Below are 23163 nucleotides of genomic sequence, written 5' to 3' on the forward strand. Positions count from 1 at the left end.
TGCTGCTCAGCCACTGCTATCTTCTGAAAAAAAAACAGGATAGGGGAAAACCACTAGAAATTCCCTCTCCCAGGATGGGGGAAAACCACAAGAAATTCCCTCCCCTCTCCCCTCCCCAGCACTCACTCAAACATATAATGGACTGTGGTTCTGAATCCTCGATGTTCAAAGTCCCAAAATGCACATCAGAATTCCCCTCCCATTCCAACCATGGGGGGTGAGGGGAAAGAGATATTATTAAAACAGGGTGTTTCTTCTAAATATAGTGCATATACTGCTTAAGGGGGAATTTTCACATGTACCATCACTTCCCTCCTGCAGAACAGCCTCTCTCATCTCTTATATCCAACCACACAGTAAATACATAATCCATTGGCCTGGGATGCGTGTGGACAAAGACAGTGGGTTTAGCATAGTCATAATGAAGCTGTCCCTTAGAGATAGTTATGTAGGAGACAAGGCTGAGCTTGTTTCTGCTCCAAGAACCATTGATAACTTTGTCAATAAGCATTTAGTGTGAAATGGATTAAAAACCCACAGTGGAGAAGAGGGCTGGCTTACCAATAATGGGTGTAAATCAGTCTTGGAGGCCTACAGGGTAGGTAATTTATGGCACAGATTCTGTGGTTTCTCACTGGTATTTAACATACATAAATTCTGTCACTTTCTAGGTAGTCCTGTTGCAGTACTAAATTGAATCTGAGCATCTTGTAACTGGTCTGTCTGCTCTTTGAGAAGCCCAAGCAATTCTCACAGAATTAATTCTTTCAGGTTAAAAAAAAAAATTCTATTATTTTAGCAACTGCAAAAACTCCTGTACGCGAGCCAGTGCAGCTGACTTCATAAATTCCGAGGTCAGAAAGAACGGCTCTGTGACTTCAATCTATTTTCCAATGTAACAGAAGTTGTTACTGTACAGTCTGTAATAATTATGCCACAAGAATTACAAACTAGCTCTTGGCATAAGTGGGAGTTAGCTTTGAAGCCTAATGACAGACACTTGAAACAGCAAGTCCCTAAATATTGCTGCAATTTATAGCTACTACAAATCTGCTCTGTACCATTGTAGGTGCTTAGGGTAGGTGAGACCCTTGTCTTTTGGTTTAGTTGTTAATTTTTGGAGATTTTTTTAAGGAATTTTCTTTCCTTTTTCTCATTGAAAAGTTTGATGATCAAGCTATAATTAAGCCTCTACCCTACCTTTTATTATACCAATTATTTAGGTAAAGATTAATCTAGTCAGCGTGCAATTTTGAGCACCATGCTGATGAGAATGTGCTGTACCTTTTCTACTAAGTTGCTTTAACAGCTGGCATTTCTGTTTTAAAGCTTTTGTTTATGTAGTTGAGTGGTTGGTGTCCTTACCTGGAGCTGTTGGGATAGCAAGGTGAAGAGAAAGCACTCTCCAAATGTGTGGAAAAGTGAGAATATCCCATTTAACCTGTTGCTGTGCTACCAGGTCCACTTTCCACGCTTGAAACATGACTAGGATGACTAATTACCTCCCCTTTGCTCAGGGAAATACCAAATACCCCACTCTTCCCACTTTTAACTGAGGAAATTTTGCAGCAACTTTCCTATGGAGCATGTTGACTGTGGGCTGAATTTCCAGCTCATGTACCCCTAGGAAACTCCCTGGGCACTGTGGGGCATCTGTACCAGGGTAGGTCTTGCCTCCTCACCTGCTTTCCCGAGTGGGAAGCGGTGCTGGCTCTGCAGAGGCCTGTTCCAGGTGGGGAAGGGGGCAGCCAGGGAATACAGCCAGACTGGCCTCTTCTGGGAGTTTTGACGCCTAGTTTGTGGCTTCTTATAATGCTTACATTTCTTATAGGAGTAGGTGGTTTACCACAAAGGACAAAGAGGATGGGTTTTCCCAGCCTCCTCCACAGCCCCTTGAAGACACGTCACTGACCAAACTGCATAGGAGATTGGCAGAGCTATGGAGAGGGCTCTGTGAGGAGGGGCCCTGGCCTCATGGATGGGTAGGTGTCTGCTACATTTAAATCACTGGAAAAAACACAATCGCTTGCTTCTGCTGGCTGCAATTTTCACAGCTGAAGAGATCTTTATCTGCCTCCAGATTCAGTTGAGAATGAGGAGAGATACTCGCTTTCACTTGTATTGCCCCTATTCTTAAAAACCACCCTTCTTCAGCCTTTTCTAAATATGAGAAAGACCCATCAAGAGTGGGAGTTTGAGTGTCATGAAGGCCCTGCCTGCAGCCCTCTGCACTGGCAGCATTTTTTGTTCTTAGCACAGAGCTTTCAATTCTGGTTCTGGCAACTCGGTGCAAGTCAGTGTCATCAACTCTGGCTGAGTTTCTACACTGCTCCCCTTACTGTCACTGGAACACCCCACACACACAATACAGTGTGTGTGCCAGGCCCAGGAGTCCTGCTGCTGGTATGGAGAAGAGTCCAGGTTGGGAAGGAACAGGGAATCCAGTAAGGGAAACCTGCTACTCCAAGGCTACAGCACGATTAAGAAGTTCATATAAGTAAACACACTATAAATACCACAATTTTTCTCTCACTAGACCCTCAGTTTCTCCTCTCTGGGACACACAGGCTGCCTGCAAGAGCCAAACATTTTTAGTCTGTTGACTCAGTTGTAAGTGCCAAAAGGCCATTCCTTCCAGGTGAACCCATTGCCATATGGACTTCAAAAGAAAGGGTAATACCCTACCTCAGCATCAGTTCAAACCCTGCAGTGTTCCCCCTGCTGCCATCAGTGACAGCACAAAGATCTACTGCATTTCTTCTGATTGAAACAAACAAAAAATAAACCAAATTGCTGCTAACCTAACCAGGGACTGAAGAAGCTCTACTTACTGGCAATAAAAACATACTGCTTGCCTATGGGGAATGTCAGGAAAAAGGCAAGTTGTACTAAGAATAGCTTTCTGCTGAGGTCCCCCTCTGTAAGCTTATGACAGAATTGTATGGACAGAGAGAATTAATCACTTACTTTAAGGAGACTGAGTAAAAAGAGAAGACAGACTTGGTCTTGATGAGAAGTGACTTACTCTAGGTAATTATCAAGGTAGAAGGTAACAGACTTCAAGAGGTGGTGAGAGAAATCCCTTCTTCCCATTCCTACAGTATTTCCAGGAGGTTTTCTCAAGTTGGTTACCATAAAGGTAGAAAAGACCTGCCCTGTGGCCCTGGCTGTGTGACACAGTGAGCAAAGTGAAACCCCAAACCAGACCCCTGTATCCAAAATGCAAGTGTTTCTCATGCCACAGCTCTGGCCCAGAGACTGTGTTAGCTTTTTGCTTCCAAGGGACTGAGAGCTTCCTCAATGGAGAGCAGACACTCAGTGCTTCAGTTGCAGCCTCATGCTACCATCATGGTAGCTGCAGGGCACTTCCAGGTTCACCCAGTTTACCTGTAAGAGGTCTGCATTTGCAGAGGCTTGCGCAATCTCATGTGGCTATAAAAGTGGTACTTATGACCATATACTTGGTGTGGTTTACAGAACAGATTTTGTTTATTTCAGCTTACAAAGTAAAGCCACCAGCTTTAATTCTGCCTAAAAAACAAAACAGCTGGGGAAGTGCATGATTCAGAGGGCCTGGTGCAAATTTTTGCAAAGTAACAGAGACAAAACCAATATAATTCAAATTATACATATGTGTAAAATTAAAGAAATTCAAGTTAAAATCAGGACTAACTCCTATTAGTCCTAGAGATGATCCAACAATATGTCAGGAAATAAATAAATCATTCTAATCAGCATAAAAGAGGGCACTGCTCACAAATCCAGATGTTTTGGGTATTTACAAAAGTCAAATGGAGAGAGGAGAAACATAAAGAAGAAAAGCCTTCGTAAGAGTGAATTGAAATGCTGCAGGGTGATCACTTCTCCACATGCCTCAGTGCTACTAAGAGAAGGCTTTAAATTACTGCAAGAGGCAAAAGAAATTACTTTTGAGCAGGATGCCTTCATTTGCCCCACACTGCAGGGACTGTGCCAAGGGGAGACCAGCATGGTCTACCAGGTTTGGCTGTTGGCACAGAGGTTCTGAAGGTTCGCCACAGTCCATGGCCACCCTGGGGCAGAAGACAACAAATAAGTTGGCCTGGTCAGTCAGTCTAATTTATGAATAGGAGAGTAATTTATCCTATAATCCATCTGAAGGGAAGATTGCTTAAAGCCACATCTTCCTGTGGCTTAAAGCCGCATTCCATGCGACTGTGCATGCTCTGAGGAGGAGGCAGCCAGCATAACTCAAGCTCTGTTCTTCAACATGTAAGCACAGCTGGTGATCAAAACATTTAGTATTTTCACACAAAGGCCAATTAGGGTGCCTAGCAAGGAAAAGTAGTCCTTTTCAATATCTGTTTCAACATTTGCAAACTACAGTAGAAAAAGTAACAACCTGATTTATAAAGATGTTGTGGCTTGTGCTCGTAGCTGGTATTTCAGGTGCTTTGTTGCCAGATAATAATGCTAGTCTGCTTTCTTTTTGCTGCACATGCTACTAAGGCCAAGTCCTGACAGGTCAGCACTGTACTTTCAGTGCAGCCAGCGGAGCAGAAATGTTTAGTGCCCAAGAGAAGCAGGGCAAACTCTGTAGTTAATGCCATAGCAAAAAAAGTCCTGAAGGCTCATCTTAACCTTCTGTTTCCTTGTCAAGACCTATTTATTTACAGATTAAAGCGGTAGTTTTGTTATGTCCACATTTTTAATGGAATTTGACATTTAAGGCAGCATTTCAGTTCACCTTCAAGCCTGTAATTACACTTGCAAATCTGCTTAGCAAGACATCGGCAGAGTATCTCAAGGGACAGCTTGAACAGATTGATTCTGTTCCCATAGAAGCAGCATTTGAGTACCAAGTGATGCTACAAAGCAGACACTGCAGACTGCAGTGCCTGCCACAGACACTCGCAAACTGGACCATTCCTAATCTTCAAAATAAAAACAAAACCAAGGACTGCAAAGAGCCCTCACTTTATCTTAAAAGCAATACTGCACTGAGTCAGATACCACTGGAGGTCAGGAGCACTTCATGAATACACCACTGAGACAGGACTCCTTTCTACACCCCTTTGGTTATCTTTGGTCTCATGAAATCTGCAAGTGCTAGAATTACCAGGGTAGCCCCAAGGATGAAATCCTGTTCATCACCTCCTGGTCTAGCATCACGATGGCCCGCTGCTGAGAAGCACCTCTATGTCTCTTGCACAAATGCAAACTCTGCCCAGCATCTTCTTCCCAAAGGAATCAATTTAGTTGTCTCTTTTCATTGTAGCCCTATCACCACAGAAATTTTGAGACCAAATTGATGCCAAATACCAGGATGCTCAGGATTACATTTTACACTCAATTTACACACCCAGCCCTCCTTTGCACAGTTTATACCACAACCCCCAAGATATGACTGGAACTAAATAAAGTACATATGAAGTACTCAGCTCAGGCTCCATGTACACTCAGTTCTCTTCAGGTCTGGGAAAAAAGTAGTTCTGATTTGTTCCAATTTGGGCTTTTTATCCATGTTCATGGGAGGCAAAGTGAAGGATCTCCTCTCACAAGCCACCTCAGCAGATCTTTCTGGAGGACTCAAATGGTTTCATCCCTGAGTTCAGCTTTAAAAGAGAGAAATGCAGTCCTCAGCATTCACCACACTAGGACCAGAACCAAAGAGAACATTTAGCACAGAGGTCTCTACTGCAGGAATGAAGAGCAAATAAGCAGCACAACACTGTGAAAGATGGAGAAAAGCAGAAAGAGGTCAATTTGTATCACACCAAAGAAACAGAAGGAAACCTGATGACAAAAGGTTTATACTAGTAGAGGGAGAAAGCTTACAGAAGGTAGACTGTGCTGTTAAACAGCAAAACCTTTGCAGCCCTCAGTGGTCATTTGGGAGCAGCCTGGTACCTCCATCAACAATGATCCTAGACTGGTAAAAAATCAAATCTAGAGAGCATTTTCAGACATAAGAACCCTTGAGGCCATTTCAATGACATGAGAAAAATTAAAATTTTTCTTTTTTTTCCCAGCAAGGATGACACAACACTTTGTCCAGCTTAGTGCATACAGTTCTCCACTCTTCAGCAAGACTTCTTCTAGCTGACCGATGTGCAGTTCAGCTCTGCAGAATCTTGCCTACTTGCTGCTGCCCCGATTCCCTCTGGCCCATCGGCGATACTGGGCTCACTGGAGCACTGCCTGTGGCTGAAACAAGCAGGCTGCAGGAGGAGGCACTTGTCAGTACTGTCTGATTCCTCTATGACCATTCCTGTGTGCATCATGGAGGCCATTGCCAGGAGCTGGATATCCGAGTGAGCATTTGCAACGGTGTGGCGACGGATGCTACCACATTTCTCCAGGTAAGCCTCACCCTCCTGCTCTGTCAGTGGGGTCAGGGCCATCTCACTGGGCTGCCGGGTCGTCGCATGAGATGGATAATTCAGTACATCAGTCTTAGGACGGGATCTGGAGTACCGTCTCTCTGGAAGAGAAAAAGGAAGCAGGAATGGTCAATAGTGCACAGATGAAGCGTTGCTCCAACTGCTAGGCTGGCCTCAGGGAACAGAGAGAATTCAGTGTGCAGTTATAGTGTCCCACCTCCTTACCACTGGAAAACAGTCAGGTGCTCACTGGTTCCTACTGCTGGGGATTTGGAAAGGAGATCTGCTTCTCCCCCAGTAAGGAGAGACCTCCTGTCCTGCTATAAGGCAATGGTGCTGGTGCCTGTGAGAAAAGTGAGTCAAAAATCACAGGTGCAGCCAAGGGACTTTCTTGAGCATCCTGGTGATCTCCTTCCTTATCCAGGGATGAGGAGCTCTGAGTAGGAGCTCTCACTAAAATGACTGACACTAAAGCGGCATAAGTCTCCAAAAAAATGTTCAGAGAGGACTTGAGTTGCCATCCCTTCCTCTGAAAAATTTCTCTCAGGAGGTGCCATTAGCTGTTGTCAGTGTGAAAGTCCTGATGCTTACACTGCCTCTCCATCTGCCTAGGTAAAGGCCATTCTGCTGGCATTATCCCACTGTATTTTTCAAAGATCATGCAAGAAAAAGAAATTGTCATCCACCTTACAACATGTCTAGTTTGGGTGCTAGACACAGAAAACACCTAACAGTGTGCAGGAGCAGTCCACAACAGCCTGGGGTAAGGGCACATGAGAGAAGGACAGCACTTGGGGAGCAGGGATAAGGCAGTGACACAGAATTGACGGGTATGGGGTGTACGATCTCCTCAGCAAATCATTAAGGAGAAATAATGCCTGGTTTAAAACTCAGACCCAAGGCACAGCCCCCAGCCCCATATCATGAAGTGCTATTTCAATTCTGATACTGAAAACTTTTAGAAAGGCAGGGGTCAGACTTTGTGCCTTGGCTCACTCTCACTCTTCTAGCAGGTTGAATCAGACAATATGAATCAGCCAGCACCTGTTGGTTTTCACTGCTGTGCAGCATTGCCATGTGATGTTAAACACCTCTTGCGGTCCATCTCCACAGCAGCTGATAAAGCTATTCCGTACCTGTCTCGTTTCTCACCAATTTCACTGAAGCGCAGGGTCTCATTTCATAAACTCAGAAGGCTTTAAACCATATAAAAGGCTTTCACCAAGATTGGTGAGCATAAGAGAGAGAGTAACAAAATGCAAAGCAAAGCACTTATCACTGAGGTTATAAAAGAGTTTTGGAAGCTTGCATCAGGAACAAAAGCAGAAAACAAACTTAATATTGTTGCAGGGAGGCATGGGTGAGCAGCCAGAACTCCACCACTGGCAGCAGCTAAGCTATGACAACACTTCACCCTGCTACTGCCAGTAATACATTCATTCAAAGTGGGTTTGCTTTCATTCAAACTTTTTTGCTTAAGAGTATGCACAAATAATTTTTGAGGCTGGTTACAATGCATATACTCTTTAGGTTTCATCTGCAGCTCAAGCCACAGCAAGCTGTAGTGTTGAAGGGCATTAGGACCCAACTCTTTCAATGAAAAAATATCCACAGATGATTTTTGTGAAAGAAAATTAAAATCCTTTCTGATGAGAACCAGGTGAAATTAGGCTAAACTCTGAATATTCATTTATTGCTTTACTTTACCCCCTCTACTTTCTTGACCACAAAAAACAGTCTCTTAAGAGAGTTGTCATGCATAGTTTAACCAGACATTTTATTTCTATTTTGATGCCTTATGACAAGGAATATAAACTTGGAAGCAAACTCAGATCAGCAGTGATGTTAGGCTTAATATATCAGGAAATAGGGTGGATGTTTTAATTTTATCTTCTATCCCCAATATAAACATTGTTTCTTAGAAAACAGGATCCCTTCAGCATGCTCCATCCTTACAATGCAGGTTACAGCAAATTTACACAGGCAAAGCAAGAAGGGTGCTAACAGAAGAGCGGGTGAGAATATTGCCCTCTACAATTCCCCTCTGTGAGTGGTCCTGTCCCCTTTCACACTTATCTTTGCTGCGCTCCTCTCCCACTTTAAATCAAGCTTAAGATACTACTGCCTCTTCTCTGCTGTGTTGAGTTCCCAGCAGACATCTGGCAGGTTAAAGCCACCCACAAGAACAAGGGCTGGCAATTTTGAGACATCTGCCAGCTGCTTGTAGAATAATTCATCACCCTCATCCATCCTGGCTGGGTGGTCTGTAACAGACTCCCACCAGGATGACAGGCTTGTTGGCCTTCCCCTGATTCTGATCCACAGGCACTTAACCTTATTGTTACTGACTTCAAGTTCTACAGACTCAAGAGTCTCTCTAACATAGAGAGCCACCCCTCCACCTCTCCTACCTTGCCTGTCCCTTCTGAAGAGCTTGCAGCCCCCCACGGCAGTCATGCAAGTCATCCCACCAAGTTTCCACAATGGTGACTACATCACAGCTTTCCTGCTGCATGATGGCTTCCAGCTCCTCTTGTTTGTTACCCATGCTGCATGTATTAGTGTACATGCACTTCAGCTGGGCTGCTGATTTCACTTCTAACTCTGGTTTTCACCCCTAAGCTCATCTCTGGAGAACCTGGTTTCAACCCCTTCCCCCTTCAAACCTAGTTTAAAGCCCTCTTGATCAGCCCCAACAACTTACAGGCTAGAGTCCTTTTGCCCTTGCTAGACAGATGAAGCCCATCTGACTCTAGTAGGCTTGGTACCATAGAATTTGCCCCATGGTTCAAAAACCAAAGTTCTGCCGGTGGCACCAATCCTTTAGCCACCTATTGATAAGATGGGTTTTCCTACTCCTCTCCTCATTCATCCCTGCTACTGCAGGAACTGAGGGTAGTCCGCTTGAGCACCTGTGCTCCTGTCCCATTAACTAATCAACCCAGTGCCTTGAAGTTCTTTTTAATTAGCCTGGTACCTCTTTCATTGATGTAATCACTGCCAGCCTGGACTACCAGCAGTGGATAATAATCAGAGAGCTGGATTAGCTCAGGGAGTCTCCTACTAATATCCCTCACCCAGGCCTCAGGAAGGCAGCAGACCTCCCTGTGGGATGGGTCTGGTCGACATATAGGGCCTTCAGATCCCCTCAGAAGGGAGTTACCTACTACAACCCTACCCTTCTTTTTTTCTTTATAGCTGTGGTTGTAATCCATCTGGTAGATGAGGTGCAACGGGAGGCCCTCCAGACAAATCCTCTTCTTGACTGTCTTTTGCCTGACTCTCTGGGTCTGGGGCCTCATACCTGGATATGTGATTGCCCAGCAATCACAGGAGCAAAACCCTTGAGCCACAGTTTGCCTAAAGCGATGCCATGAGTTTGTTACAGGTACAGGTTGTCTGAGTCCTGATAAGTCCTTCTACCACAAGACCATCTTTTCCCCTATGCTTCAAAGGCATAGTACAAGACAGGTTGTGTGTCTCCAGCTTGCTACAATTTATGTCAAAGCAAAGGCTAAAGCTTATCAAAACAGAGGGAGACTAGAGCTTTTTTCACTTCTTCTATTTAAATCTTCTTGACTATCAAATCACTATCACTATTCCCATTAGCAAGCCAGTCTCTTCTGGCTGGCCACATGTGCAAGCAGAGCTCCTGGATCATGTATAAAGAAGTTTCCCACTATAAGCATGCTGTTCCTGAAGTGCCTGTTCTCTTACCTAGACCCATTTGTCCATAGTTTAAACGCAGATCTGCAATTACTTTTTTTTTTTTTAAACAGGATCCTCAGATGGAAGGAAGACTCCACGCAAGAATCCCTGTAATCCCTCAGAATTAACAAGCAACAGTTGTGCAGTTTGCAAAGACTGGTTGATGCAGCAGTGAGCATGGGAATTCAGGCAGATGAAGCAGGGTAGCAAGCAGGGACAGAGAGCGGGCAAGCAAAGGACCAAGTGTGGTCTCTCACTGGGGTGAAGGCAGTACCCCAGTCATGGACCAGAGAGTTTTAAATCTAGTCCATCTCCAGAGAGAAGAGAGACTTTTCAGGGGTGTGTGTCTGTCTGTGTGTGCATGCAGTGGTGGGACACTAATAGTTCAGTCAGCCATGGAAAATAAAAAGCCTGTCACAAAAATCTGCATTCAGAAATATTAACCAGGACCTTCTCAAGGGTGTTTTAGACTTTGTTTTCTATCTCTCGCAGAGTCATGCACTGTCTCCTTTGCCAGCACAGATGTGCACTGCCTCACATTAACCAACCTATGTACCCTAATAATAGCTTCTGTAGGATGTGCATGTCTTACCAAGTAAGCAGGTGCTACCAGAGGAGCTGTGATCCTCACACAAACCTAAGTATGGTGATACCACCTGCTTGACCAGTTCTTCCAGCTGTAGGTATCCCTCACTGGGGCCAGTAGGCTCATGGACACTCTGAAAATCAAACATAAAAAGTCAACATTACCCTTAAAAGATTTTTGGGTGAAGCCTTTTTCTGTCAAATATCTCTGCATTGGAATATCCCAACCATTCTGGTAGACCATTGGCAGCTGAGAAAACCAAATAGAGGTTTGTGTGCCATTCAGGTCAACCTCCTTGTTCAAGTCACAGTCATAAACTCGTGCACATTGAGGAGCCAGCTCATTTTTCTGACCAGGGGACAGGAAGGTTCAAGGTATGCTCACACTGAGGATGTGCACAGTGATATAATTACACCAGGGCACTTCTACCAGGAAACATCTCTTTGTAGAAAAACCTTAACACACCTTGGGCAAAGTACTGCTATTTTCCTAGGCAGGACTGCAAGCAAAGCACCCTCTGTGCTTACAGGTATGAAGATGACAGATAACACTAACCAATTTAACAGTAATTTCAGAAACAGTTCAAACCTAACTTCCTGCAAAGCCTCAATAAGCTTTTTTTCCTCAAATGTGTTGCTTTGAGAACCTCTTTGCTCCCAAGATTCTTTTATTAAAATAATATTTCTGGGAAATTGTGGTATCTCCCACTGTTATAGTCTGGGTCACTGGAACATCAGAACAGTGAGAAATTATACAGAACTAGGAGCTTAGCCCCTTTGCAATTATAATTGTGTTTTAGAAAGTTTCATTCCTAGACACTCATTACACTGGAGAAGAAATAAAAGCCACCAAGCTGTGTGGTGCTGTCAACACACTGGAGGGAAGGGATGCCACCCAGAGGGATCTTGACAGACCTGAGAGGTCCCTGTGCAAACCTCATGATATTCAGCAGGGTCAAATGTAAGATCTTGTACATGGGTTGGGGCAATCCCAAGCACAAATATTAGGCTAGGTGGAGAATGGATTGAAAGGAGCCCTGAGGAGGAGAAGGACTTGGGTGTGTGTTTGTGAATGAGAAGCTCGATTCTTTTCTGGACTTGCAGTCCAGAAAGCCAACTGTATCCTGGGCTGCATCAAAAGAAGTGTGGCCAGCAGGCTGAGGAAGCTGATTCTCCCCCTCTACTCTGCTCTGGTAAGACCCCACCTGGAGTTCAGTGCTCCCAGCACAAGAAGAACATGGATCTGTTGGAGCAAATCCCAGACGAGGGGCACAAAGATGATCAGAGGGCTGGAGCACCTCTCATGAGGAAAGGTTGAGCTGGGGTTGTTCTGCCTGGAGAAGAGAAGGCTTCAGGGAGACCTCATTGTGTCCTTTCAGTGTCTGAAAGGGCCTACAGGAAAGCTGAAGAGGGACTTTTTAAGAGGGTATGTAATGACAGGACAAGGGGAATAGCTTTAAACTGAAGGAGGGTAGGTTTAGATTAGTTATTAGGAAGAAATTCTTCACTGTGAGGGTGGTGAGTCACTCAAACAGTGATGTTCCATCCCTGGAAGTGTTCAAAGCCAGGTTGGATGGGGCTCTGAGCATCCTGATCTGGTGGAAGCTGTCCCCGCCCACGCCAGGGTGGTTGTATCTGGATGATCTTTAAGGTCTCTTCCAACCCAAAGCATTCTATGAATGATTCTATGAACCCAAACAAGTAATATGGCATTTTACAGGACTGTCAGGCTGAGCAATATAGAAAAAGATTAAACAGTTGGTATACTTGGCTGTATCTGGCACGCTTGGAAAGTAATCTGTTGAGGTCAGGATAAAGAGGATAGTTCTCACAGAAGATCTGGGTCTCTTGGGAGAGGCCTTTGAAAGATGTATAGCATGTACTGACAAAAGGTATTTCTCCTCTCAAAGGCACTGCCTAGCACGCCAGCCAGCCAAGGAGCTGGCATTGGACAGCCAGAAGCCACAGCTCATTCAAATTCCACTATCTGCTGTGATGGAGACTCACACTGTCATTGCAAAGCTGAGAAATCAGGAGAACTAGGGCACAAAGAGGCATTCAGAGAAGCTGGGAAATGAAAATTTATGTGAAGAAAGAGTCCTGAGAGACTTCTTAGATAGGGAGGAGAGGTACCAAGAAAATACAAACACCCGTCTCTTTCAAGGCAACATCCTTACCTGTTTCCAGGAAAGCTAAGGATGTCCAAATTCAGCTCTCATTTCTACAGTTACCACTCCCAAATAAGCACACATCATTTTCATTTCATCACACCCTCCCCACTCTCCTTTCCAGTGTTCATGCTACTCCAATGAGGTCAAGATAGCCAAGTGGAGTCAGACAAAGAGCAGAGGCTCCCCACCTGCAGAATTAACAGCATCTGGACAATGGAAGCTGGAAGCTTTGTCTGGACCAGAGGAAGAATTTCTTCCAACTTTACTTTTAGTAAGACCAAGTCTCTGAAGCCAAGAAGAGCAATCTGACGGATAGTCAACTCCTGACCCTAAAAAACACAGAAGACAAAATCTAAGAGTTGATAAAGGGATGTGCGAGCATTGCACCAACACATGTATGCACACAGACAGCAAGGGTCTGTCCTGCCCATTGCTGCTGTGGCAAAACACCCCCCAATCACTTAGGCTGAGGATTCACAGTATTCTTTGCTTGCTTTTCTCTCAGGCTCTGTCTCACACAAATTCTGAAATAAGCATCACGTCCTCTGAGACACCACGAGGTTTGGAGTGAAGCCAAAAATAGGCCTGTATTTCACTAAAAGACTACGTATTCATGAAATCCACTTGCCATCCAATTTAGTCACAAACATTCGAAGTCCAGGCTGGATGTAGCTTGTGCTTTTGCCATTCAGAGCTGAGAAACCAGAGAAGGTTTGGTAGGGAAAGAAGTTGGTACAGATTATTCCTTAAGTAAGCCTACCTGTGGTCTATATTGGATTCTCTTTCTGCTCAGTATCTGCAGTTTAGACCTTGCTGATATGACAAAAATCCACAATTTAGTCCATTACAGATTTTAGGATTTAGGGTGGAACAAAGCTAGCCAGACTGCTTGAACTAAACATCATTTTAAAAAGCATCAGCTTCAATATCCACTTCAAGGCATTCCATGTCCTCACAGCTACTTTTTTAAAATCAACAACATGAGTGAGCAGGTCTAACCGATGATGTGATGTTTCTCAGCATATTTAAACACAGTCGAACTCCATTTGGCACTCTGGTGTTACCATCTTTCCTGATGCTATGCTTAACGTCTGAATGACTTTCTCTTGTCCCACTGCAGCTTAACAGCAGAAATTTTCCTCCCAGCCCTGCCCAGCACTCTCCAGCCTGAAAAGTTTGCCTTGTTCTTCTCAGCATGTTAATCTCTGCCCCATGGTCTGTTTGGGAATCGTTTTATGATCTCCATAACACACTCAACATGGCAAATATTTAGCTGGAAGGAATTACCAGCAGTTAAACATTAATTCATAATAGGTTTAATGTCATAATTAACAGCATCATCAATATGTAAATATGAATTAAAGCAAATAGTCTGGAGGGTAGCTTGGACATAATAAAAGCACTTTGTGGTTTTAAACCACCACGGTGCGTTTAGAAACACGGAGGTGTAGTTAAGACCAGTATGTATCTCAGAACTGTATTTCAGCAGCTGCAAACTTTTTATTTATATCATGCAGTTTAGACCCATTAACTTCATACCCCATTTCAAAATGCAAACATGTTTCTGTGCCAAACAAAACAAGATTTGTTATTCTTTTTTCCACATCAATAGTCACATCAACAGCTGCAACTATATAAAAGCCAGTGACCTGTTTACATAGTTTCCCTGTGTACAGCAATTTAACCAACCTGGCTGCTTAAAGGTCATATTTCTGCAAGAGCTATGAGCCTTGGGTTTAAACTCAGCTGAGATAGGAAGTTACTTCTAGTTACTACCTTTGGTAACATACGCTCACATATTTGGCTGACTTAGTTTCATTCTGAATGGGCAGTTGCTGAGATCACAGAAGAACACAACTAAATAATCATGCTGACATTTGCAGGAAAGGACAGGGAACCAACAATAAATTGACTTTCCCATCTACCAGAATAGCGTGCGAAGAACTGCAGCTTGATGAAAGACTTGTTAGATGAGTTCTCTTCACATGTTGTGACAAACCACATAAATGGTTACATACAGTTCCCCATTTCTAGGAAAAGTCCAATCTCGTTATTAGGACACTGGTCTGGGATAAGAGCAATTTCCTTATATCTTGTTGCACTTGCAACTGTCTCTGTGGTAGTCTAGGGCAGCTTACTCCAAGTCAAATTCTTGGATGTATTTAGGCAGCTTAATCCATGCGTCTGTGTAGAACTTAAGGTGCCTACAAAACTTTAAATATGCTGTCTGTTACCTTTTAGTTCTTCATCCATAAAATGGCAATAGTTGCCTAACGTTACAGCTTCTGTGATATATTTTGAGTGACTTAGATATTGTTACAAGGGAAATACGGCAAAAAAATTGTGCTTTCAAAGAATGTCAATGTCCCATAGTCACACTTTCACCACTATAACCAAGTTACTTCCAAAAGCTGTACCCACAGTGCTGTAATTTTTGTTCAATTTCTGATCAGAGACGTTTCAATAGCAGGGGAGTAGATTTTTCTGGTAAGTGGCAGAACTCTTAGCATCAGTGGGTATGACACACAGCTCAACTGTTTCCACAGCACACAGGTAGCTGCAGTGCAGACAAACCCCTGCCTAAATAGATTAGGTCACTCCCTCACTGTGAATTAGTTGCAAAAGGAGAGAAAGGGATGGTATTATAATTGCATGGTTTTACCTGTCAAACACATACCTTTAAGCATCTGCAGCAAGGAAAGAACAAAAATAAACACAGTAAAAAGGTTAGAGTCTGTCTTTGAAAAAGTCCTTTCTGGTTTAGGACTAGAGGAAAAGGGCAAGCTTTGAGCTTTACCTGCTGCCTTTCGAGCAATACAAGGGAAAAATAATTTTAAAAGGCTCTGGAAATAATGTCTTGTGGAAGAGGCAGAAGTCAAGAGGAGGAGACTAGCATTTCCAAGAACGTCATTCTCTGCATGAGGTACATTTTTCTTTTCCTCTCATGGAACGTAATTAGGCTGCTCATATAGAAACCCTGACTAAACCTACATTAAAAAATTATGTGGCTCAATACTTCTGATGGGATACTCAGCTTTCAAAATACCCAGTGTAAGAAGGTCTTACATAAAATTGTTCATTCATCTTTAACCCATAGATTTATGTGACCCCTTATTAAAGCCTCAAAAAACTCAACTGAGGATTACTCAAAAGCACAAATGGGTTATAAGCCCTCCAAAGCAATTAGGGGTGAGTTAACACATTTTTTCCTGATCTAGTCTTCAGATTTGTCCCTCTGAAGACAAGTTGTCAGTGCTGTCATCTGCACCAAGAGTGCCAGCTACCTGAAAATGGAAGAACTATAAATGCTTCCAGAGCACTGATAGACCTTCAGTCTGGACAGGTATAGTCCAGCAGTTTCGGTGTCCAAGCTCAGCTAAGCACAGACAGAAGGTAGACAAATGTGAATAAATTGAGCCCAAAGCACTGTGCTTGTCCAGGAGATTTTAGAAGTCCTTCTTACACAGTTAATGCTGATTTGGACGAAGTCTGCTTCCTCTCAGATTTAGTTTAAAGGTTCTGACACCTATTTAGCCACTGGCCAAACAGTGCTGCTGGCAGAGAAGTTTCCATTTGCCATTAGCAAGCATTGCAGTTACATTGCTTTACCTGACGGAGTTATAATTAAGATTACCTGGACTGGGTAGAATATTGCCTGAAGTGTAGGCAGAGTCTCTGTAAAATAGTGATCCCAAATTTCAGACAGGACATCAATGCGATCCTCACCTACAAAAAAAACCAAGTTTGATTTTCCAAATACTCTGTAATTCCCCAGATAAGACCTACAAACCCACCCTTCACTTTCACAGTTTCTGCCCAAAACTGGACATTGCTCTGCTGAGCTTCACCTTAGCTGGCAGAGACACAAGGCTGCAACCATAAGTTGTTCTGTCGCTTACTGCAAAGAAAACAGCTCTGTGCAAAACGTGAGACCAACTCCAAAAAAGGAGTGAAGTCTCTCTTCAACTGGAGGCTTTAAATCCACAGCAAAGGATTGTGCAGTCTCACAGCACACCCCACTAGTGGCAGAGAAGCCACACATTAGCAACTGAATCTGAAAACCAGCAGGTCACAGCCAGCATCAACTGATAATCCAACATCATCCAACTGAGTCAGCAACTGGGTCAGGGAGACAATTTACAAGAGCTGAGCCCCCTCTGGCATCCACCAACTATCAAGCAGCAATCAGGAACCTGACAAGACTCAAATCCACTGTACTTCTCTCAAATGTGGCATTTGCGAAGCTTCCTGAATGGAATTCACTTGTAGCCACCCTTCATATGACTCCAATTCAAACAAACATCCCCAAATGTAAGTGGGTACTTAAAATTAAGGTAGACTGATTCCCATGACAAGAATACAACTGTGATAAACTTATGCTCATAGGTTTGTCTTAAAAAGCTGTGTGCTCCTCAGCATTTGGGCTCAAAGGCTTTGAGTTTTTAGGAGATTTTTCCCATCCCGAAGGCCAAAGGTTTGCAGTGTTATTTTAGATACATCCCCAGAAAATTCAGGTGCAAATACAGACACAGGTTTAAAAGTACAAGTTTCTGACAAAAGGACTTTCCAGGATACCTTTCATAGAGCCTTAGCTGGAGCTTACATGCAGTCAAGACTCAAGGAACAGTAATGGAAGATGGACACTCAAGACAGATTTGAAGGCTCAGCCTTCAAATGACTAAAGGCCCCTCATGAGGAACTGGAATACACATAAAATTGCAACTCAAAGGAGCCTTATCACTCTGTACTGAAGTGTTTTCCCCATCTGGGGACTTCAACATGGACTTTCAACATGCTTGCCCATGGGTTGTGCTGCTTCAGACACAGCCAGAGAGCAGAGAGCCAACAGGACTAGATCCTCCAGACATTTCACTTTGAGCAGAGAGCCCATCAAAAACCACAGAAAGGTTCAAAGGGAGGCTTCACTGTGTCAAGTATGACTCTGGCTTCAAAACTGGAACTGCAGGCAGACAAGAACCCACCCAACACCCCCATAACAGCTACCCATTAGCAGCAACAGCCAAGTGTAAGTGAAAAAGACAACAGGAAACAGACTAACTGAATGTTTAAATTTTTTCCTCCTCTGCCTCCTCCCCAGGACTGCAATGCTTCGCTGTGTGGAGACAGAATGAAATGTCATAGATCACTTCTCCTTCTGAAGGGGAAGCAGGAACGGTTTGTTTCTTCAAGAAATCATAAATCCTACAGGTGTTGAAAGAGATTCTGACAGATTGTATTAAAAAAATCATGTTAAAATAAGAGGCTGTAATTGAAAAACAGACACAGTAAAACATTGCCATGCCCTGCAACAGGAGTATTATCCTGTGTCTGAGTGCTGGGGTAGTAGAAATTTTCCAGGAAGACAGAGCTAACTGAGAAGCATGTACAAGAAATTCTTGTTGCTGTGACCACAGGACCTGCAACAAGCCTACACGTTATGAAAGAAAGGTGCCCATGAGTCATCCACAGAGATGCCAGCCTGCACACAGGCGAAGTGTCTCCAGTATCACTTTAAACTAGGGGCAGAAAAATGAAGCATTTGAAGAGGGTTTTGCTATCTGCCTAGGAAATCTCATCTTACCCAAACTACTTGAGCATCTGCAAAAGACTCTTGGGTAGCTCTCAGCCTATTAGAGACTCAAACTTAATTTTCCTAATGCTAAAGCAGATAATGGAATAGTTTTACACAAACACAGAAACCAAGTCTATGATAAGCTGCGCAGCACTCATTCTGAAGAGCTGGCTGTGTCGGGTCAGGTACCCACACCGGAGAAAAAGCAGGAGTCTGCCTTTTGTCTTCCCTTACAGGGCCAGTGCCAAAGGAGCATGCACCAAGCAGGAGGCTGGCAACTGCTTAACTCCTCCAGGGACCAAATCCTACAGTCTGCCAGCTGGGTGAAGTCATTTAGTGAAGAACAGTGCAGAGGAATCCAGGGCCAGCAATGATGTGAGATTATAAGCGCCTATTGGCATTTAATGACCCACATACAACAGACTGGTGATTAGTAAGAGATCTTCCTACAGGCTACAAAACTGGGTCAAACCAAACAGCAGCTTAGTTTTGAATAAAGACTTACTTGCTTTGCTTGAGCAAACAGCTACTAAGTGTGACCAACTCCCCACTCCAACAGAGCTGCTGCACCACACTAGCCTTGGTCTACAGACGCTGTGCAGTAGCAAGTGTCTGTACCCCAGTCGTTTGAACAGAACTTCGTGCCTGATCAAATTCTTTCCTGAAGGATTTCATTCTCACCAAAGGGACTTTTTTTTTCTTTAAATGTACACAAAGCTTGACAGTTCAGCTCTCAAAAGTATGACAGAGTAACTAAAACTGTGCTTACATCAAGCTGCAAATCACATTGAGAAATAAAAGGCAGAAGGCAGTTCCAAGCAGTTTTGCAACAGGATCCACGTCTAGACCAGAACGGCTTTGAGCCCAGATTCAACTGCCACACAAAACTCACATTCCTGTTCTCATGATAAAGTCATGGCTGGTGGGAGAATTGTGGCTCTGTGGCTATTAAAACAGTCCTCCATCCCTTCAGCTTCACAAGGGCTGCAGTGCAACCTGGCTCCTGAGGGGTTGTGTGGCACCCTACTACAGCACCAGAAGGGGCTGTACAGTTCCCAGACATGCAAAACATCTTCTCTGACCAAACATCAAAGCACAACTCCTTTCCAAAACAGGTTTACTACTATACTTGCCTTCACACAGCTTGACCTTCTCCTCCATAAATAGCAAGCCTTTCGCAAGGAGCTGGTTCTGCCAAGAGAGAAGAGAGACATGCATTTGCCTTTTCTGAGATCTATAATAAACATATAAGAATGATTTTTTTCAGATGTTATCAACTTTGCATGCAGTTATCTGAAGGTTAGGCGTATTGCAGTGCGTTCCTCCAGCACTCGTCTCATTGTGAGTGCTATACATTCATTAATCCTTTTTTGTTCAGCTACACATGAGAACACAACAGACACAGCACTTGAAACACTTGCCAGAAGTAGGAAAGGTCACAGGGAGGGAATCAAGAAAATAAAATGGTTCTTACCATAATAGTGCAGCCACATAAGCTATCCCTCAGTCATATGATGGAGGTGATCAAAGGGCCAAATGCTATGAAAATGTCCCACTCTCTTCTTCCTTTGTGCTAGCTCATTGTTTGCTTAAGTGCACAGTAAGCCAGTTCAGTTCTCTAATATCTACTTCTCTATTCCTACCTATTCTATTTCCATGAAGCTATTTCTTTTGCTATATGGAGCAGTTGGTTTATCTCAGTATGCAGTCCCAAGCTGCAGAAGAACTGGCAGGAGCTAGTCCTTCTAGATAAACTCAACTATCATGGACCAGACAGGTCAAGATATCAATATGCCTGTTCGCAGCTCACAACATTTAAATATCTGATTAGACTTTTGTTCCCACTTCCCCAAACATAAGAATGGTGCAAAAACAACACCTATCTTTTTGTTCTCCCAACAGCACTGGGTGAATCAGTTATCAAGGTTTGAGAATCACAGAGAAAGGTGCTGCAGTCACAACATAACGCCCTATTACTGCATCCTAAAAGGTACAGTCCTACTACAGAGATCACACTGGTAAAGAATAAAGCCTTCTGTCCCTCTGAAAGAATTCAATATCAGGGTAACACACAACATTCAGAGACACCTCCCCCCTAGTTCATCATACAGCTTTTGCTTTTAGTGGGTAATCAGGTCAAAGTTGCACTTTTGAACCTTCTATCAGCTGAGGAGCAAGACACATCTTTCTTCAGTCCCGGTGGACCCTGCTGTCACACCACTGCCTGGACACCACTGTGGCCTCCTGATGAGCTGCCATGTTGCATACCTGCCCTGGCACTACTGCTCTGGGTGATAAACCTGCCTCCTGTAACCATATACCAGGCTGGCTCATCCATGACACACACAGAACCAGGTAACCAGGTAAGACACCGCAAGCAAAGAGAGCAGCACACCTCTGCATCCTCCCTTCAACAAGCAGGAATACAAAACTAGAGTAACTGTTGTAGAGTATAAATAGAAGGAAACATTGTTCTGTGACATTCTCAGCCTGGGAGAGCCTTTTCAACTGGGCGATGACAACAAGAACCAGTAAGCTGGACAAATACGTTCACACACTGAAAAAAATTGCAACATTCCAAAATGTTGCTAGCAACAAATGGAAGGTGACTGTTCTGCAAAGATTCTCTAGCTGAAATATGGGCTTTGGAGGGAAACATTAAGTTATAGGGATCTCCCTTCAGATTTTAGATTTGTTCAACAGAAATAATGGACTACACATGTCATGCTCTGGACAACAACAACAAAAAATACTTTCCAGGGGAAAAAAAACCAATGTGAAAAAGGAGGGAGGAAGAAATCTGGAATGAAAAAAAATCATAATGCGAAAAAGAAGTGAAACCCACTTACACTGTAGATATTTTTTTGTCTGAACAATAAGATAGTGTTGGAGTGATATTGCACTTTAATCTTTCCAAATGCTTTCAGTTTATTAATAAAGTATTTAATTTCTTTATTTTTCAATCTGTAGATCAAGGTAATTACCTCTCATATTCTGCAGGGAAAATTTACAGCTGGTCTTTGATACTGTGTCATTTTAAAATACTTTATAATAAAAAGTATATACACACACACACACATATATATATATGTGAGGGTGTCACCTTATTTTTTTGTGTTTTTCTTAAGAAATATGAATTCATTTTCTACCTGCACTAGAACATTAGGTTTAAATTTACATATGTTTTCTGAGCACTGGGGCTACAATTTTTCAGCTACTTTACTTAAAAGTTAGTATTACTGATATTTTCTACTTCCAGAGATGAGGGGTTTTTTTATTTTACAGCTATGTCAGCAACCAAAATACACAGTTGTACACAATAATGAACAGTTATATCTGTTAAATACATATGTTAGTAGTTAAGAATTTATAATGTACCTATGAATGTATTATTAGTACTTCCATGTGCTAAGTAGATTGCATTAACTCATTTTTGTTGTTTCTTCAAAAAAAAAGTTTAGGTCCCTATAGTTACTACAGGTGTTTCACTTATCTTCTCAGATTTTCCCTTTTCCTGTGGAAAACAATTAAAAAAAAAAAACAAACAAAAACAACAACAACAAACAAAAACACACTTCATTTCCCCTTTCCCCATCTTAAAATTATCTCGAAATTTTACTCATCCATCTTTTCTGCTAAAGTTACAGGCTTAGAAATTGATTCAATCCAAATATTAATCCTTCAGATCAAGCCAGACAGGCAAATTGTCATTAAAAAACCCTATAGGGTCCGATGACAAATCAATACAACCTAATAAGTGCAGCCACAGCAGAGGTCTGTATCAAACCTTGTTTAGATTACAAGTCTTATTTTGCTGCTGCATCCCGTCTTGCCAGAGGTAACCCAGAGGCACAGAGCTAAGAAGATAAATAAATCTATTTGCAAGCAAGGCCAGATAAAGACTCATACCAAGTAAGCTTGAAGGATGCATTTATTTGAAAAAGTTTATCTGCCACCTTTCATCTCTTTCCAGTTACAGCTGAACTGTGAGCTTGGGGAGGCAGTTATTCCCTTCCCTCCCCAAATCAGCTTTTCCTGGCTCCCCAGGGTGAAGTCCTCACCCTGCTGTTGGGACACCACAGGATGTTATAGGCTCATTGTGGGGGGTGCAAAACTGCCCTTACTCCTGCTAAGGTAAAGAATGATGTGCAGAGAAACAAAGTCTCAAGTTAACACCCCACACGTACATGCAGTTGAGAAATTTGGAGAGAGTTGTTTTGCAGCACATAGAAGTGAGCTTGTGAAATCTCACAGGTTGAAACCCTTGTAATTTTCTCAGTGCAGAAAACCACAATAGCTGTTTCAGGTATACCACTAACCAGAGCAGCTAAGGGAAAGCCTTTAAGTAAGTTTTCAAATGCCCTAAGTTTTGAAAGACGGGCTTCAAAGCTAAAATAGTCACTTTTCATTTGTTCCTCAGCAAAGACCCTCCCACAACATATGTGTTCTTGCTGCTCTTTAAAGTAAGCTATGCTCAAATCATTGGGAATCAAAAAAAATTTTGAAGGCAGTCACACACCACATTGTAAAACACATACACTTGGTAATTCCTTCCTTTTTCCTGGCACAGGTATTTTCCTCTTTCCCTGCCCTGTTAGAGAAATTGAGGTAAGTTTCTCCATTCATACCCAGTGGAACAATTCCAGTTGCTCCACCTGCTCAGAAGGTGGAAGCTGTCCCAGGCACAACTAGGGCTACTGTCTCAAATTGGCAGTGCCAAATACCTTCTCCCTCCCTCTACCTTGTCAGGACCTGGTCATCCCCA

The 23163-nt window shown here is 43.1% G+C and overlaps 1 protein-coding gene across 2 annotated transcripts in view; it reads right to left on the reverse strand.

Moving 5' to 3' along the window:
* Positions 1–3465: 3465 nt before the first annotated feature.
* Positions 3466–23163, reverse strand: part of PRR5L (proline rich 5 like) — a 42643-nt gene continuing 22945 nt past the window's right edge. The window contains exons 5-9 of one of the 2 annotated variants that reach the window (XM_008919953.3): positions 19532–19589; positions 16461–16552; positions 13015–13155; positions 10663–10789; positions 3466–6463 (exon numbers count right to left, since the gene is read on the reverse strand). In XM_008919953.3, the coding sequence (XP_008918201.1) occupies positions 6078–6463; positions 10663–10789; positions 13015–13155; positions 16461–16552; positions 19532–19589 (804 nt within the window). In that variant the 3' untranslated portion in view covers positions 3466–6077. The remainder of the gene's footprint in view (positions 6464–10662; positions 10790–13014; positions 13156–16460; positions 16553–19531; positions 19590–23163) is intronic. The other variant, XM_018082056.2, reaches the window with a different exon arrangement.

The sequence above is a fragment of the Manacus vitellinus genome, unplaced genomic scaffold (assembly GCF_001715985.3).
Source record: "Manacus vitellinus isolate BGI_N305 unplaced genomic scaffold, ASM171598v3 scaffold_59_pilon, whole genome shotgun sequence".
NCBI classification, from domain to species: domain Eukaryota; kingdom Metazoa; phylum Chordata; class Aves; order Passeriformes; family Pipridae; genus Manacus; species Manacus vitellinus.